Below are 17,996 nucleotides of genomic sequence, written 5' to 3'. Positions count from 1 at the left end.
GAGATCCTTACTATTCCTCTGCTTATCTTTTCCTGACATATGCCCTTGAGCGTCAGGACTCATCTCTCCAGCTTCTTCCCAGATCTAACTCATTCCATGGCCCCTTTATGTACTTCAGCAGGTTAGGACATTACTGTTTCCAGTACTTTACTCAAGTTCTTCCTTGCTCATTTCCTCTACCAACTGAAGGTTGTCTTTGGGGGTGTCTCCCACACAAGAACTAGAGGTTCTGGGAGGCAGGAACTTTGTTTTCTATGTCTATTGATATGTGTTAAGACAGAGAAGTACTTAAAATAGCTCTTGTCACATAAGTGTCAGACACTTAATAGAAACCTGACAAATGTAATCTCATTTTTTTCTCAAGACTTAGAATGAAGGTATGTGTCTTCTTTGAGCCTTCATTCCTTCATCTGTGAAGCGAGGTTCTAAGTTATTCATTTATTGTAATAAGATAATAAGTTATTACCTCCCAAGGCAGTGAGAAGATTAAATAAAATAATGCACAACGGATGCCAAATAGCACTCTGTTTTCTAATCACTAATCAGCACTCTGCATCTCAGACCATGCTCATTTCCCCTTCCACATTTGGTCCTCACCTTTCTCTTCCTGTCCCCAACAAATGCCTCCTGATGTTTAGCACAGAGATTTCCTAAGGGGTAGGCTCAGCCAATGCTTGTTCAATTATTTTATTCATGTCTGCTCTGACACATAGAGTATTTATCATTAATTTAGTTCCAATAAAAAAATCTAAAGAAGCCCGGGGCGGTGGTGGCACACTCCCCATTCCCGGAGGCAGAGACAGGCAGATCTTTGTCAGTTTGAGGCCAGCCTGGTCTACAGAGTGAGTTCAAGGACAGTCAGGAGTGTTTGACAGAGAAACCCTGTCTCAAAAACAAAAAAAAAAAAAAGAAGAAGAAGAAAAAAATCTAAAGCACAGAATTTTCTTTCGGGTAATCTAACTACATTCTTGGTTTTCTGAAAGCACTGAGCCAACCACCAACACTCAGTCTTTGGCAATTTCCCTGAAGCATAATGTTTCCACCTTAGAAGGGTTTTGGGCTAATACTAAGAATAGCCGGTTGCTATAGCCTGACAAGCACACAAAGCCACAGAAAGTGTTTCCTTGTAAGAATAAGGTCACAGGTGTTTTTCATCCTGTTAACTTTCACCTGCCACTTGGAGAATGTGGAAATCCAGGTGATACTATACAACTCTATGTAGCAACAGTTGATCATGAGCCATCGCCCCATGCTTGGTAATGTGCTAATCACTGTCTAATGGGGAGAGGGCCAGACAGATGTGGTACTAATTGCACAATAAAGCAGTAACAAACAGAGGCACAAGTATTACGTTGCAAGTGTGCAGAGAAGGAAACTTTATTCTGCCTGGGGAATCATCAAAGATATCATCAAGGAAGTATCTTGTAAGGAAGTTTGATGGGCAGGAAGTTGGGGAGAAGGTAATCAAAATAAAAGAACACAATGGGTGCACACGTATAAATGTGGAATGATCTGGGAAGTTGAAGGCTGAATGAGAAATGGGTTGAGGTGGTTGGGCACCTGATTCCTCTACTTCAGCCTTCTGGTTCTTTCCACAGCTATGTATACTATCTATGCTACTTAACATAATGCTTTTGTTAAATGAACGATTTCTGTGGTCTGAATAATTTGTTTTAACTGAAGTCTTTATAACGCTACCATGAGTTCACTTTTAGTCATTATATGTTCAAAAAAAACCCATCCCATCCATACACCACCACCTCATATCACCCAGTGTCCCTGCAAGTGGTGAGGGAACTACACTCTGAGAAACACTGAGAAAAAACATAGGAAGTGTGAGGGCAGATACTGAGAGGCAGGGGGAGGAAATACTTGGGGCTAATCAGGAGAGAACTCAGTAAATATGCTGAGACTTGATTTGCTCAGCAATGGGAAAGTATTGCTCGTTGTTGGAAAAGCCAAACATGGGAATGTGCTTTTCAAAAATGTTGAAGAGCAGCTTCAGAAAACTGGTAGGGGGTTACCAGCAGCTGAAGACAGACAGAAGACCACAGTGGAGACTGGAAGCAATCAGCTCCTAGAGCATAGCAGTCACAAAGAGTTTTATTTAGGAAAAGGAAAAATGTCAAAGGCAGACTCAAATTATTGAGCATATGACATTTATCCTGAGGTCTAAAAAGTGATTAGGAGCTAGCCAGGCACACAGATAAGGAAATGGCATGCTGACAAAGAAGCCAGCATTCACAGAAGCCTAGAAGCTCTGTAGCACGATGAACTGAAGGGCCTAAACCGTAGTTTACGGTAATGGAAAAGCCAGGGACTGCATCACAAAGGACAAAGGGCCCTCTAGACTGAACTCAGGAGCCCCAGCTTCCTTCAGAATGGACACTTTCCTAACACATTCATAAATTCTGCTTCTGCCTCCCCAATGCTGTAATTATAGGCATACCACCACCATGCCTAGGCCATTTAGTCTCTTAACTTTCTATATTTATAACTAAGTGGGAGCCAATGAGTACTCACAGAGTCAGACATGCCTTTTGACACATGTCCCTGTTATGTACTGCACACTGACAGAATCAGATTAAAATTCACTGTACTGGCTGCACCCAGATCCAAGTGAAAGTAGGAAGTTGGCTTCAAAGACACTGGTACTCACCTAGAGAGATAATGATGGCTTTGACCAGATGGTAGCCTGGAAGTGAGGAGCAGAATGATTTGAGCGATATTAGAACTGGTAGAAATCATTAACTGACTCAAGGGAAGCTATTGAGACATAAAAGGAGCTTACGGTAAGGATATCCTTTATTAGAAAAACACCAGCCCATGCAAAAGACTACAGATAGACCCAAGCCTATTGCCATGCACAAAACTTAAGTCAAAGTGGATCAAAGACCTCAACATAAACCCAGCCACACTAACCCTATTAGAAGACAAAGTGGGAAACACCCTTGAATTAATTGGTACAAGAGACCGCTTCCTGAACATAACACCAGTAGTACAGACACTGAGATCAACAATTAATAAATGGGACCTCCTGAAACTGAGAAGCTCCTGTAAGGCAAAAGGACACAGTCAGCAAGACAAAACGGCAGCCCACAGACTGCGAAAAGATATTTACCCACACCATATCTGACAGAGGGCTGATCTCCAAAATATACAAAGAACTCAAGAAGCTAGTCCCCCAAACACCAAACAATCCAATTAAAAAGTGGGGTACAGAACTAAATAGACAATTCTCAGTAGAGGAATCTAAAATGGCTGAAAGACACATAAGAAAGTGTTCGACATCCTTAGCCATCAGGGAAATGCAAATCAAAACAACCCTGAGATACCATCTCACTCCTGTCAGAATGGCCAAAATCAAAAACACCAATGACAGTTTATGCTGGAGAGGATGTGGAGAAAGGGGAACACTCCTCCACTGCTGGTGGGAGTGCCAACTTGTACAGCCACTTTGGAAATCAGTATGGCGACTCCTCAAGAAAATGGGAATCAGTCTACCACAAGATCCAGCAATTCCACTCTTAGGCATATACCCAAAAGAAGCACATTCATACAACAAGGACATATGTTCAACGATGTTCATAGCAGCACTATTTGTAATAGCCAGAAACTGGAAGCAGCCTAGATGCCCCTCAACCGAAGAACAGATAGAGAAAATGCGGTACATTTACACAATGGAGTACTACTCAGCAGAAAAAAAATGGAATCCTGAAATTTGCAGGAAAATGGATGGAACTAGAAGAAACCATTGTGAGCGAGGTAACCCAATCAAAAAAAGACAAACATGGTATGTACTCACTCATATGTGGATTTTAGACATAGAGCAAAGGATTACCAGCCTACAATCCACACTGCCAGAGAAGCTAGGAAACAAGTAGGACCCTAAGAGAGACATACATGGTCCCCTGGAGAAGGGGAAAGGGTCAAGATCCCCTGAGCAAATTGAGAGCACAGGAAGGAGGGGAGGGAGGTAGGAGAATGAGAAGGGAAGAAGAGGAGGGATGCAGAGGTCATGAGGGAGCAGAAAGGTTGAGTCAGGGGAAGAATGGAAGAAAGGATATGTGATAGGTAGGGTTTTAGTTGAGGGGTGGTGGTAGGGGAAGATAGGAGGGAGAAGGGAACTGGGATTGTCATGTAAAACAATCTTGTTTCTAATTCAAATAAAAAATCTGAAAAAAAGAAAAACACCAGCCAGAGGCAGCAAGTCAGGGAGGCCAGAGAGAAGGGGCTCCCTTGTGCCTTGCAGCCCCTTAAAACCCTAACGTGAGTCATCCTGACCTCATCTTGACCACTGACAGGAGTGGTCAGGCACACCTGTAGCCAGCTTCTAGCAGGCATGGCTTACACTGTCCCCTACAGGAAGCTATGATTCTAACTCAGTCATTATAGATAGTTACAGTCTCAAAAAATCTAAGGAATAAATAAAACAAGTAAAACAAAGGAATTGGGGAAAGGGTTCTGAGGATAAAGCATTAGCTGCATAGGCATGAAGATTAAAACTTGGATCCCCAGAATCAACATAAGAGCCAGGCAGTTGTGTCAGCTGCCTGAAATCCCAGCATTCAGGAAACAGATACAGGAAGTCTCTGGAGTACACTGGTAAGCTAGACTAGACATTGCGGGATTCAGAGAGAAACCCTTCGACCAATCAAGGAAGAAAAAAATGACATCAACCTTGCACCCCCACATGCACCCACACACATGTACACCACACACACACACTTGCACCTGTACACATGTAAAAATGCATGCACATGCATGGATACCACACACACACACAAAGAAAAAAACAAGACAAAAAAATTGCCTCTCAGCAAAGTAGGAATAGAAAGGAACATTGTCAAACTAAAGAAAAAGAACCCCCACAGCTATCATCACTACACTTGATGAAAGACAGAACCCGATCTCTAAAACTGGGGAAAAGTACCTTCAGTACTTGTATCAACTCACTAAAAATTCTAACAAATGCAACAAGATAGTAAAATGTTTGCAGATACCATGATTACTCAGAAAAAAAATTCTTAAAGAATTTGTGACCTATTCATGTAGTTGTATGTTTTTGGTTTTGATTTTCTTCTTTTGTTTGTTTGTTTTTTAGCCATTATCAGGCTGAAGTAGGAAGATTGGGAGATCAAGGCCAGTCTAGACTGACTACACAATGAGATCCCATTTGAGAAACAAAGAGAGAGGGAGGGAGGAAAGGAGGCAAGGAGGGAGGGCCAATCAAAATAAGAAGCAGCTGAAAATAGACATTTAAAACTCAACAGCATTAAATACTTCCTCAAATCAAATACTTATAAATCCAACAAAAAGTTTATGTTGATAGGCACCTACCGAAAGAAAAAGATAAAGATCTCAAATAACAAGAAAACTAAGTTTATACCTCAAGGGAGCTGGAAGCAGAGCCAGCCAGGTTAACTGATGGTAACACAAAGAAGGACTAACAGATCAGTGCACAAATAAATGAAATGAAAATATCAGCAAAAGAAAACATTAGTATCTTGAAGATAAAAATAAAATTAACAAATGGTAACAACAAAGAGAATATTAAATGAAATTTAAAAATTAAAGTGTCATAACTGCCACCAGGGAAAGAGCGGGGATCTCAAGAGGCTAATATGAAAAGTCTCATACAAACAACAAACTGTATAACCTAAATGAAGTGGAGAAATCTCTAGCAAGTAGGAATCATGGGAAAACAGAAATATAAACACCAATCAGAAAATGTGCATATGATAATAAAGTATAGATTGAGTCAGTAGTCAAAAACTTCTCAACAAATCAAAGCCCAGAATCAGATGACTCTGTCACTGAATTCTACCAAACATTTAAGAAGAGTTACTTCAACATTTTAAAACTCTTCCCAACTCATTTACTAAGTCAGCCTCTGTAGGGAGTCACCCTAGCCCCGCCCAATAGCCCTGGGGCAGGTATTGGGCGGGGCTAGGGTGACTCCCTACAAGCCTCACTGTCATAGGATACTACAAGGGAAGTAGAAGCCCATATCCCAGATGAACGCAGAAGCAGAGTTCCTCAGCAAACATCGGCAAACAAAGCCAATAGTAATCAAAACTATTCACCGTGACCAAGTGAGATTTATTACTTGGATGTGAGTTTATTACTTGACATGTTAAAGTCAGTAAATGCTAGTCACAACATTAACACAAAGAAAAATAAAAATCACAGAGTTGTCTCAATAAATTCAGAAACCAGAACTTGACAAAATTCAATATTCATTCAAGGTAAAATTTTTCACCAACCTGGATAACAGAAGGAATATATCTCCGAATAGTGAAGTCCACATATAAAAAGCCCACAGCTACAATCATACTCAATGTACAATGAGAAGGCAATTCTTTTTATACCCTTATCCTTTCTATTCAACAGAGTACTATAATTTTTAGGGCAACTGGAAAGGAAAAGAAATAAAGGACATCAAAACTGAAAGAGAAGTGGAATTGTATGTTAGTAGATGACATGATCTTATCTAGAGAAAACTCTAAAATTTCCAACAAAATACAGTTGGAAATAAAAGGTGATGTGAAGCCTCCCAGGAAGTGGGTATACCAGTGCAGTTGCCCAGGGCCTGCTTTTCTGTCTCCCCAAACCAGAGAGGTTAACCCAGAGCCCAGATGTGCCCTCATAGCACTGACTGGGTTGACTACCTAGCATGCCTACATCCTCAGTAGCCTGCCCCTGGATTTTGTGCAGGATATCTGGGTGCTGCAGGAGAGCTGCTCCTGGATCACACCATTGTCGCATGGTAGTACTTGCTTCTTGCACGTAACTTTTTTCCTGAGAGGGCTTTGTAAGCCAGGGCCTATATGGATCCTGATTTGGTTGAGGTGGGGAACTACCAGTGGTCATGCCCATCAAAGGCTACCAAAAGTTTCATGTCAAGAGAAATCTGGTTGATACCACAGCTCTACAAAGTGAGAAGACTGGAAAATTTGGCCTCTAGCTACTTTTTGGAGATTTTGTTTGGCTTGTGTGTTGAAATGGGCTGAAAGGTGCTGTAAATCACATTTTTTAACTGTAGGAGGAGTGCTCTAACTCTTAGGGAGGAGATGAGCCATCCTTAGAAGATTCAGACTTTCAGCCTAGGGACATAGCTCAGTGGTAGAGTGCTTATATAGCATATGGACCCTAGCTTCAATCCCTAGTAAGTATGAGAGGAACAGAATTCAGAGTTTTAGAAAAGCTTTGTTTGTTTGTTTGTTTGTTTGGCTTGTTGTTTTTGAGACAGGGTCTGTCTACATAGCCCTGGCTGTTCTGGAACTTACTACGTAGATCAGGCTGGCCTTGAACTCACTGAGATCCTCTTACCTCTGCCTCCCAAGTGCTAAAATTAAAGGTGGATGACATCACAGCCAGCCAGAAAAGCTTTTGTCTACTAAACAAAATCAAGATGGAAGAAATCATATAGGTAAGAAATTTCACAGAGTGGTGATGCACAGACACTGTCTTTTTATTATTAAAAGTTTAGTTTTGTGCATGTAGATAAGCATGTACCACAGTGCAATGTGTGAAAGACAACTTGGAATAGCCCATAGATCTAAATGTGAAAAAGAAAATTATCAGTTTTCAGTAGAGAGCTGGGCCTGGTGGTGCAGGCCTATAATCCCACCCATTCTGTAGACAGGAGGATCACAAGTTCAAAGTTTGCCTAGGCTACAGAATGAGTTCCAGGCTAGCCTTGGCAACTTAAAGATGTTTCATTTTAAAATGAAAACAGAGATGTGAGTGTTCCTCAGTGGTAGAGAATTCCCAAAAGTCATTCTCGTGTCTGTACATGCATGTGCACATATGCACACATACACACACTTATTATCCATCATCACTTCCTCAGATACCCTATGTCCTGGAACTTGTTGTTCCATGATCTTTAGCTTTTCCACATTTTCACATATTCTCCCTTTTCTTCTCCCCCTCTCTCCCCCTCCCCTCTCTCCTTGAGATAGAGTCTCATGTAGCCCAGCCTCATGAAGTATCCAAAGATGCACTTAAACTCTTGGTCCTCCTGCCTCTGCCTCCCAGTTGCTAAGATCACCGGTGCACACCACCACACCAGCTCTTCTACCTCTATAAATCCCACATTTGTGGTCAGAAGACAGTGGTAACATGCAGACATGGTCTGCTAGAGTCTACAAGAAGATAGGAAACTGGAGAAAGCTAAATAATAGCTATCAGAAGAGGTGGACAGTGCCTGGTAGTTCTAGCTTAAACAGCAAAGTCAAATAGGGAACTTCCCAAAGCAGCGGAGGTAGTTTGGAGTCTGTATCAGAGGGATTGATGTGATCTAGGGAGCTCCCCATTCCCTGTGAGTAGGAACACTGAAGCAGAGTGCTGTGGAAATCAGGGAGGCTTAGAAAATCTGCGCCACGTGAACATTTTGAAGAGTGGGAAAGGCTGTATTCCAAACCACAGCAGCACTAGCTGAAGGAAACACCAGAAAACCCTCTCCTCTTCATACTGCTCAGCACTCATCGACTAACCCTAAAACACCATCTCAGGCCGGGCGTTGGTGGCACATGCCTTTAATCCCAGCACTCGGGAGGCAGAGGCAGGTGGATCTCTGTGAGTTCGAGGCCAGCCTGGTCTCCAGAGTGAGTGCCAGGATAGGCTCCAAAGCTACACAGAGAAACCCTGTCTCAAAAAACCCAAAAAACAAGACACCATCTCAGAACACCCTTGCTGTGTTAGTGTCTTTTTTGTTTGTTGTCTGTTCGAGACAGGGTCTCACTATGTAGCTCTGGCTGTCTTGGAACTTGCTCTGTAGACCAGGCTGGGCTCAAACTCACAGAGATCTGTCTGCCTCTAATTCCTGAGTGTTGTGATTAAAGGCATGTACTGCTAAGCCAGGCCTGTGTTGATGTCTTGATAACATAAGGGCCTCTGTGAGCTTCACACTGGAGGTACTCAGAGCAACTGTCCTAAGACTTTGTTGATTCAAAGTGGAACCCATTACTGAGGATGTAGTTCAGTGGTAGAACACTTGTCTAGTATGAACAAGGCCCTGGGTCCCATCCCAGGAGAAATAAATAATTAAATCATTTATTTATTTATTTAGTTAGTTAGGTAGTTAATAGTTACCTTGCTACTGTAAGACACAGCATGTTTGCATTTTGTAGTCTGCCATGTCTGTTTGCTAATAGAGTCACATTTTCCCTCTTCTGGACATTTAGTAACCCTTTGAAGGGGACAAAATAAATACAATGAAGCAGTTTCTAATCTACACTTTCTTCTCAGCATCAAACTGCCTGTACACCGCAGGTAGGCCTCTACCCTCAGAATGTATGGTCTTATCAGTTCAACAAAGCAAGGAAAATCTAGCTTTTATAAGAAACCTTCTGAACTGCCAGGGTGAAGCTAATCAGCCACCAGCCCAATGTGTTTCTTCTTCCTTTTGCCAAGCAGTTCTGCCCTTTGACTCCAGCTGAAGGCCTACTCTGAGAACTTCATGGTTCTGCTGCTTCCTTGGATAAGATCTCAGACTTCAGGAGGACCCAGATCCAAGACCCTGGACAGCGGCCTAAGCCAGAGCAAGAGATAGGCAATGGCTGAGGGGAAAGGAAAAGAAGGTCCCCATAGCATCCTTGCCTACTCCTTTAGTGTAGAGGCAGAGGTGAGATGAGGTTGTGAGATGTGTACAAGCCTCGAAAGAAACTGAAGGGCATATATCGGTTGTGTCTCCTCAGGAGCGATTCCCATCCTTGGTATACCCTATTGCCTGCTGTTCAGTAGCTTGTGGCCCTTATCTGTGCTCCCCTTAATCTGGCTTGCCTATGACTGGAACACGCACAGTCAAGGTAAGAGATGTGAGCAGAATTGTGGTCCCTTCTGTGCTAAGTAAGGGTGGAGTTATAGAGACAGGGAAGAGGGAGGTGGATGGAGCGATGAGAAAAGCAAAAAGGTCTCTGGCTGACTGCCCATGGAGCTTTAAAAGACTAAGAAGGACACTGCTTCTGTAGCTTGCAGAGCATAGGCCAGTCTCTTCACCTCTGGGAGGGGTAGAGGGACTGACTGGCAATGGCCTACTTGTTCTTCTCTTTTTCCTCTGTCCACAGATGGTAGGCGTTCAGCTTGGATACGAAACTGGACCCTCTGGAAGTATTTCCAAAGTTACTTCCCAGTAAAGGTACCTTTCCTCTGGGTGTCCTTCTTTCTTCTGGATGCCCTTGCTCCTTATTGCTTGAGCTCCCACTCCCTATTGAGAGCCAGGTTTTCAAAGACTCTGATGGCCAACAGTTAAGGAGAAGGCCTAGCAGGAAAAGGTAGAACAGAAACCCAAAATAGATGTGCAGGTTGGGAGACAGATGAACAACACCTTTCCACAGTGTCAAACCCAGGCCAACATCTCTTAGTACCATGATCCCTGGGGATCTCTATGACAATGACATCCTAATGAGCAAGGATCTAGAGGCTGTTGGCTTGGATCTAGGTTTTCACATCATTTCTTTCTTCTGCTTGCTCAGTTTCCCTCAATCTTCCTCTAACAGCTGGTGAAGACCCATGACCTTTCTCCCAAACACAACTACATCATTGTCTCCCACCCCCATGGTATTCTCGCTCATGGTGCCTTCATCAACTTTGCTACTGAAGCCACTGGCTTTTCCAGGATTTTCCCATCTATCACTCCCTGTTTAGCAACCTTGGAAGGGATCTTCTGGATCCCAATTGTACGAGATTATGTGATGTCCATGGGTGAGTACAAGAAATCATCCCCTTCTGAAATCCAACTCAAAATGCCTACCCAATAAGTCCCAACAGACACTCTGTGCTAGAAAACTTGATTGATTTTTTTAGAGACTGGCCAGTATCAGGAGTATGTGTCCTAGCATCAGTCTCTGTACAAAAGTGTGAGAGGCAGTTTTATTTGGCAGCAGAGCAAGTTACAGACATTCACAAGTTGCTAGGATTCCTTACAAGGGGTAATCAGAAGGCCAAGTGCAGAATCAAACCTAAATGGAAAGCAGGGAGTAAAAGCAACATATTAAACATGAGTACAGGGAAATCATGCCAGATTCTTTTCTGGGATGGCGATTGGCTCCGTTCAGCTCTCATTTCAAGGCACCTTTTAAGACATTATAAAGTCTTTCATACCAGTTAGTGCATACAGTCTTGGTCCATACCCTTCATCTCCTGGGAACCTCTTCATCCTTGCTAAATATGCCAAAGGGTAAAGGACAATCATCTATCAGAATTGACGACAACTTCCCAGTGCCGGGCTTCAAACCAGGGCACTGTGACAGATTCCCTTCTCTCTGGATGAATATTTATCTCTCTGAACATCAGAAAGCAACCGAAGGAAAACTAAAGGTAAGCTACATTTATCTTGAGGGGAATCCCAGATGACATTTCAGTTCCCCTCTTAGGTTGGTATGGCCATGGAGCAAGGGTTTCTCTCAGTGGCTAGACCTTGTATGCAAATTCTGCCATCCCAGTAAAGAACAGAAGATGAATTCAATGCAAAAAATGGGATTTCAAAGTGATGAACATCTGCAGCTTTTGTTGAACAACAGATGCCATCCACATCCCATTGTTCATCTACATTTCAATTTGGCTTGGTCTGCCTGCTCACCCAAAATCCCAGTCACTGGATCCTTTTGGTATCTTGATCTTAGAGAGGAAGCACACAGGTGGTAGCTAGCCTGATGACCTCCAGAAGAAATACCTCTGGAGGGTTTCCAGAGTGGTCATCCTGGACAGAGAGAGAAAGATAGCTCTACAGTCTGTGGGTAGAAATGAAAAAGTTTCATCTGGAAGACAGGAGACTATGAATGGGCAGGCAGAGAAAATCAGTATAGCCCTTACTGTAGAAGCCCAGAGTCCTACCAAGGCAAGCAAGCAGCTGCCATTAAGGTTATCTTCACAGGCTTAACCCAAGCCATGAAGAACAAAGACAGAAGGTACTAGCTGTCTCCAGCAGGAAGACCCTGGGAGAACCCTTCTCCCACACTTAGGCAACAAGTTCATTCTATCTACTTGACTCTTTGGTTTCACAGGTATATGTCCAGTGAGTGAACTGGCCCTGAAGTACAAGCTGACCCAGAAAGGCTCAGGCAATGCTGTGATCATTGTGGTGGGTGGAGCTTCTGAAGCCCTCTTGTGCCGCCCAGGAGCCTCCACAGTCTACCTCAAAAATCATAAAGGTTTTGTGAAGCTAGCACTCAAGACAGGGTGGGTCCCTAGGTTGGGGGACTCTCTTGTCATGGTGCCTTAGTCCTTCTGGAGCTCTATCTACAATGACACCCTCTCTGGGAAACCTGCTAGATACCCTTCTTTCCTCTGATTACTTCCTTTTACCCTTCACATTATGCCTAGTGAGTATTTGGACATGGTGGGCATTTTTAGATCTTGAAGTTGGGGAAAGAAGAGCAGAAAAAGTCCATTAGTCTAGGGCTCTAGGAGAGAGTGGCTTTGTTCTATATTAACTCATTCACTGAGAACCACCTGAGGGCAGTCAAGGGACTGGCTGGGTTATCATGGGATGGATGCTTAGAGGATGCCCTCAGAGAATGTTTTCAGCAGTTGTCAAATACCTACTGTGTGATAGGCTTAGTATAGAACATTGAAATACAGAAATACACAATACCTGGTGCTTGTGGATTTACGGTCTAATGTAGATGACAAACACATGCACAGATCATAACAAACCATGTAGAATCCAGCTACTTACCATCTCAACCACCATCCCCATGGTCTAAGTACCTATTATCTCTCCACTGGATCATTACAATACTTGGAACTGCTATTTTTGCTTAGGTCCCTACTTCCCTCACCTCCAAGATTCTATTCCCAGTTGTAGATAGAATGATCCTGGTAACCATGAGTCAAGTTGTATCACATCTCAAAGTGCTCCAATGACTCCCATGACACACAGAGCAAAAGATCTTAAAGAAACTGATCTTCAGATACTTCCCTGACCTCACTCCTCACCATTCACCCCATTGCCTACTCCTATGCTGCTAGGAAACACCATGAGTTTGGATATTTTTCCTCATCCTTTGTGTTCACTGATGTATCCAGTTCTGGCACATAAAAAAGAACTCAATGGAAAATGTGTTGGGTGAATGACATATGATAATGGAGACATGCAAATTGCTATGGGAACACCAATTTATGGAAAGACCTTGGCCCAGACTAGAGGTTTCATTGAAGAGTGACGTCTGAACTGTGCTAAAGTTAAAATATGAGTAGGAGTTGCCAATCAGACCAAAATGGGAAAAGAGCCAGACATTGTGGCATTTGCCTGTAATCCCCCTTACTCTAGAATCTGAAGAAGGAAGACTCCCAAGTTCAAAACCAGCCTTGACAAGTTGGCAAGATTCTGTCTCCAGCTTAAAAAATTGAAAAAGGTCTGGGCTTCCTCTTAGTGATAAAGTACTTACCTGGTATGTGCAAGGTTCTGGGTTGAATCCCAGCACCTCAAAAACAATATAGTAAACAAAAGCGAAAACCCAGGCATTCAGTGAGGAACTAGATGATATATGCAGCACCATCCTAGACCAGACCCCAGGGATTCTGTGAGAACGGTCAGGATTTTCCCTTCTGACTGATCAGGCAGGTAAGGAGATGACTATAAGGCAGGGCATGGAAGCGGGAAAGCAGGATAGGGGGAAGCACTAGCTGAGGGATAAGGAACCCACAGTCGGGAATCAGAGGTGATCAAAGATTTCTTTAAGGAGATGTGGTTAGAACAGAGTACTGGATTTGCTGCGAGGAGAGAAGGCAGAGGGAATAGAGCATAGGGCTGAGGTGAGAGAGCACTTGGCACACTTACTATGGTTAAGCAGTGGCCACAAAGGAAGGGCTAGGACACTGAGCTTGTCACTGTGAGGGCCACATTGAGGAGCCATGGGAGAACTTGGAAGAGAGGAGTGGTGTGCATGCATGTGCAGTTTGGGGAGATCATGCTGGATGCAAAATGAAGGTGCTTAAGTCTACTGAGTTTCTTCCCATCATGGGCTAAGGTGCAGCAGCCACACTGAACTGGAGTGGGGGCGGGGGACAGGGTGGGGGCTTGGTCCCATTACAAAGTGATGGTGACAGACTTTGTTGACTCCCCATGGGAGATCTCACCGTCTCTGAGGAGTGGATGGGGGGTGGGGTAGTGGAAGGGGGAAGTGGAAGAAGGGGAGGGAGAGGGAGCTGGCATTGGTATGTAAAATGAGAAAAGCTTGTTTTTTTTTTAAAAAAGAAGGAAACATGAGGCTGGGGATGTTGGGGTGCTTGAAATCTTGTCCGATTGTTCAGAGGTTGGGGGTGTTTCCCACCTCAAAGCATTGTTGAGGGAGCGTTGCCTCAATAGAAAGCTCATACTGTTGTCCCTCTCTTTACAGGGCATACCTTGTTCCTTCTTATTCCTTTGGTGAGAATAATATTTTCAACCAAGAGACCTTCCCTGAAGGCACATGGCTAAGGTTCTTCCAAAAAAACTTCCAGAAAATTGGCAAAAAAATCCTAGGATTAAATTTCTGTACTTTCCATGGCAGGGGCCTCACTCGGACCTCCTGGGGCTTTTTGCCTTTCAATCATCCAATTACCACCGTTGGTGAGCTTTCTACTTTTTCTGGGCCACTCAAGTTCTTGGTCCCCACTCTCAGTAATCCAGCAATCCCAAGGCAATCTGGCTCACAACTGGGATACACTAAGGGAATTGCAATAGGTGCCGCTGAAAGCAGGATGGGAAGGACAACCAAATAGATGGCACTTGGGGCCATTCATAGGTAGGCCAGAGCTCACCAGCTGTGAGGAAAACACCATTATTCAAGTATACTCACTCAGCTCTTTCCTGTGCTTGCTTTCATTCTCTGGAATATTGGTGGAACCTAGGTGACCAGGAAGTGAGCTCCAGAACATAGCTGCAACAAGGGGAAAGAATGAAGGGGGCGGGGAAACATCCTTAGATACTGTTGGAATGTGCTTCCCTGCTGAGGTGTGGGTAGCCTGCTTGGGGTAGGGACTCTGATACTTGTCTCTTCTCCTCCATAGTGGGAGAACCCCTTCCAGTCCCCAAGATCTGTGATCCTGACAAGGAGACGGTGGCAAAGTACTTTGAGATTTACATCAGTGCCCTACGAAAGCTGTTTGACCAACACAAAACTAAATATGGCTTCTCTGAAACCCAGGAGCTGACAATTGTATAACACAAATCAAAATCTCTGTAACTAAAAATCAGATCCATAAGAGATCCAAGTGAAGTCTCAGGGAAGTGAGAATTTGGTAATTGGCAATCCAGGAATTGAATCCCCCACCCCCAAAATAGCCAAGATGAATTGGGTAAAGGGAAGACAGGACAAGACTGGCAAAGGCTGACTAGCAGAGGGGGCACTTCTGTCACGCCTTGTTGTTTTATGACAATGAACCAGTTTAGGAGTCCCGTAAGTCACTCATCAACTCCCCAATAAAGGCAATGAGAAGACAACAAACTGTATCGCTTCCCCACAAACCTTAGTGGCATTGTTCATTCATATTTAGGCTTAAGCTTAGAAGCTTTTCTTAGAACAGGACTGGTTTGGATCCCCCCAAGGCCAGGCCCTTACCTTATGATTTAAGGACTGGGTAAACTGGGAGCCTGAACTGTGGCTTCCTAACTGAGACAGTCAGGACTCTTGTCAAGTACACTAGTGTTTCAGATGGCAGTACAATCACATTGCTTCACCCACAAAAATAAAGCTCTAGAATAAACCACTGTGCAACTCGGTCCTAGTCACTCTGTAGTTCTGCTAATGTACAGACAAACTGTTTCTTTTCTTCAACCATCCTTTATGCTTTTTTTTATATAAAGGGCAAAGGAATGGAAGCACAACTGTTTCACAGTGGAGCAGAAACCCAGCAAGTGGGCCAGATAGCCACAGAGCAACTGCAGAAACCACAGTGGGCCACAGTGGAGCTAATGACAACACCGCTCAACAGCCAAAACTTAATTTGATGTCAAATACCTACTGTGTGCCGTATCATTGTATTCATACCCTTTGTCCTAGTCTTAACACCATTCCCTGTGAGACTGTATTCACTGTCATCACTATTTACCAGTAACAAGAGTCCTTGGAAACTTAGTAACTTGCAGGTGGATCTCTAAGTTTGAGGCCAGCCTGGTCTACAGAGAGAGTTCCAGGACAGGCAGGAGTACACAGAGAAACCCCATCTTGAAAACACCACCAACAACAACAAAAACAAAAGAAATTTAGTAATCTGTCCAAAGCCATACGATTTTGTATATAACTAGCATTCAAACACATGTTTCACTAATTCCAAAGCAAAGTTCTCTCTAACATGCCTAGGTCACTACCAAGTTTCATCCCTCATTTTCCAGAGGCATGTTTATCAGCTTGATTTCCATTTTTTTCTTTAAAACATTTCATCGCATATATTCATTGTCATGGAATTGTCACATATGACACTGTTAGACCCCCGAAAACTCGGGGTCCCAGGCCAGGTTCGCGGTCACCCCAATCACCAGGCAGATTCGAGAGCTTGCTGCAAACTGCACGAGGCTTTATTGTAATTTAACGAACTAACCCCATGTTAGCTCGGGTCTTCTACCCACCTGCCATGGCGGACGGCTAGAAAAGATGGCTCCTACGGGCTCCCAAAAGATCTTATAGGGCAGCGTAAGGGGAGTGTCTAGGGGTACGCACAGGCTTACGCACAGGCTCACGATTGGTGTGCTTCCAGGCTTGGAGGGCTTGCCCTGTGTTGATTGGTCAACTGGTTGTTATGGCTCATAGGCCCTCCCAGGGTGGTTGCTATGCTCTCTATGTCATTGCTGTGCGCTTGTCTGTAAAGCACACCCAGGGTCGTAAAGCATAGCGCCACCAGCTAACTTCCAATTGGCTCCTTGTCACGAGACAGGCATCTGACTTTCTAGTGACTAACTTCTGATGGGTTCCTTGTCACGAGACAGGCATCTGACCTCTACATGACCAAGGCAGGTTTATGGCAAGCACGTGTTCGGCTGTTTTGGCTGCCAAAAGGAAGCTGGTTCCTTCACGTTCATGGTCACCCCAATCACCAGGCGGATTCGAGAGCTTGCTGCAAATTGCACGAGGCTTTATTGTAATTTAACGAGCTAACCCCATGTTAGCTCGGGTCTTTCACCCACCCGCCATGGCGGACAGCTAGAAAGACGGCTTGAAGCTGCTGCGCATAGATCTTTATAGGGCAGCGTAAGGGGAGTGTCTAGGGGCACGCACAGGCTCACGATTGGTGTGCCTCCAGGCTTGGAGGGCTTGCCCTGTGTTGATTGGTCAACTGGTTGTTATGGCTCATAGGCCCTCCCAGGGTGGTTGCTATGCTCTCTACGTCATTGCTGTGCGCTAGTCCGTAAAGCACACCCAGGGTCGTAAAGCATAGCGCCACCAGCTAACTTCTGATTGGTTCCTTGTCACGAGACAGGCATCTGACTTTCTAGTGACTAGGTCAAGGTCATAGAAGCACATGTTCGACCGCTATGGCTGCCAAAAGGGAAGCCGGTTCCTTCAACACTTTTACACAAGTATACATTGTTGTACATTGAACAAAAATGCGTCTAGCTTATAATTCACTAGATAACTGAAGATGATTTTGAAAAATCTGATCTTCCTGCCTTCTTTCCCAGGAACTGGGATTATAGATAGGCATTTTATCAACCTAAGACACCATATAACCTAGCAACTCCATTATTAGATATATATCCAAATGTATGTACATAAACACACACACACACACACATATGTGTGTGTGTGTATGTGTGTGTGTGATTATATATATATATATATATATATATATATATATTCATCCAGGATTTATTAATTTATTAGACTGGCTCACAAGATACCATCTGGGTATCCAACAATAGAATAGCTAGCTGTCTAACAACAGGAAGGCAGAGAATCTGACAGTTTTTCAATCTTGGAGACTGGATGTCTCAGCAGTCCCAGTCTGGTGCTGGAGTCCTTTCGGATTCCTAGAGAGCTTCTGATCTTCAGTCTATGTTGAAATCACAA

The 17,996-nt window shown here is 43.8% G+C and overlaps 1 protein-coding gene across 2 annotated transcripts in view; it reads left to right on the top strand.

Annotated features, from left to right (window-relative positions):
* Dgat2l6 (diacylglycerol O-acyltransferase 2 like 6) overlaps nucleotides 1-15,696 on the top strand; it is a 32,918-nt gene extending 17,222 nt beyond the window's left edge. For both annotated transcript variants that reach the window (XM_027431717.2, XM_027431718.2), the window contains 6 exons: nucleotides 9,705-9,815; nucleotides 10,074-10,144; nucleotides 10,506-10,710; nucleotides 12,012-12,186; nucleotides 14,349-14,560; nucleotides 15,001-15,696. In XM_027431717.2, the coding sequence (XP_027287518.1) occupies nucleotides 9,705-9,815; nucleotides 10,074-10,144; nucleotides 10,506-10,710; nucleotides 12,012-12,186; nucleotides 14,349-14,560; nucleotides 15,001-15,155 (929 nt within the window). In that variant the 3' untranslated portion in view covers nucleotides 15,156-15,696. The remainder of the gene's footprint in view (nucleotides 1-9,704; nucleotides 9,816-10,073; nucleotides 10,145-10,505; nucleotides 10,711-12,011; nucleotides 12,187-14,348; nucleotides 14,561-15,000) is intronic.
* Nucleotides 15,697-17,996: the final 2,300 nt, after the last annotated feature.

The sequence above is a fragment of the Cricetulus griseus genome, chromosome X (assembly GCF_003668045.3).
Source record: "Cricetulus griseus strain 17A/GY chromosome X, alternate assembly CriGri-PICRH-1.0, whole genome shotgun sequence".
In the NCBI taxonomy this organism is placed as follows: Eukaryota; Metazoa; Chordata; class Mammalia; order Rodentia; family Cricetidae; genus Cricetulus; species Cricetulus griseus.
This window is presented reverse-complemented; position numbering and strand designations above follow the sequence as displayed.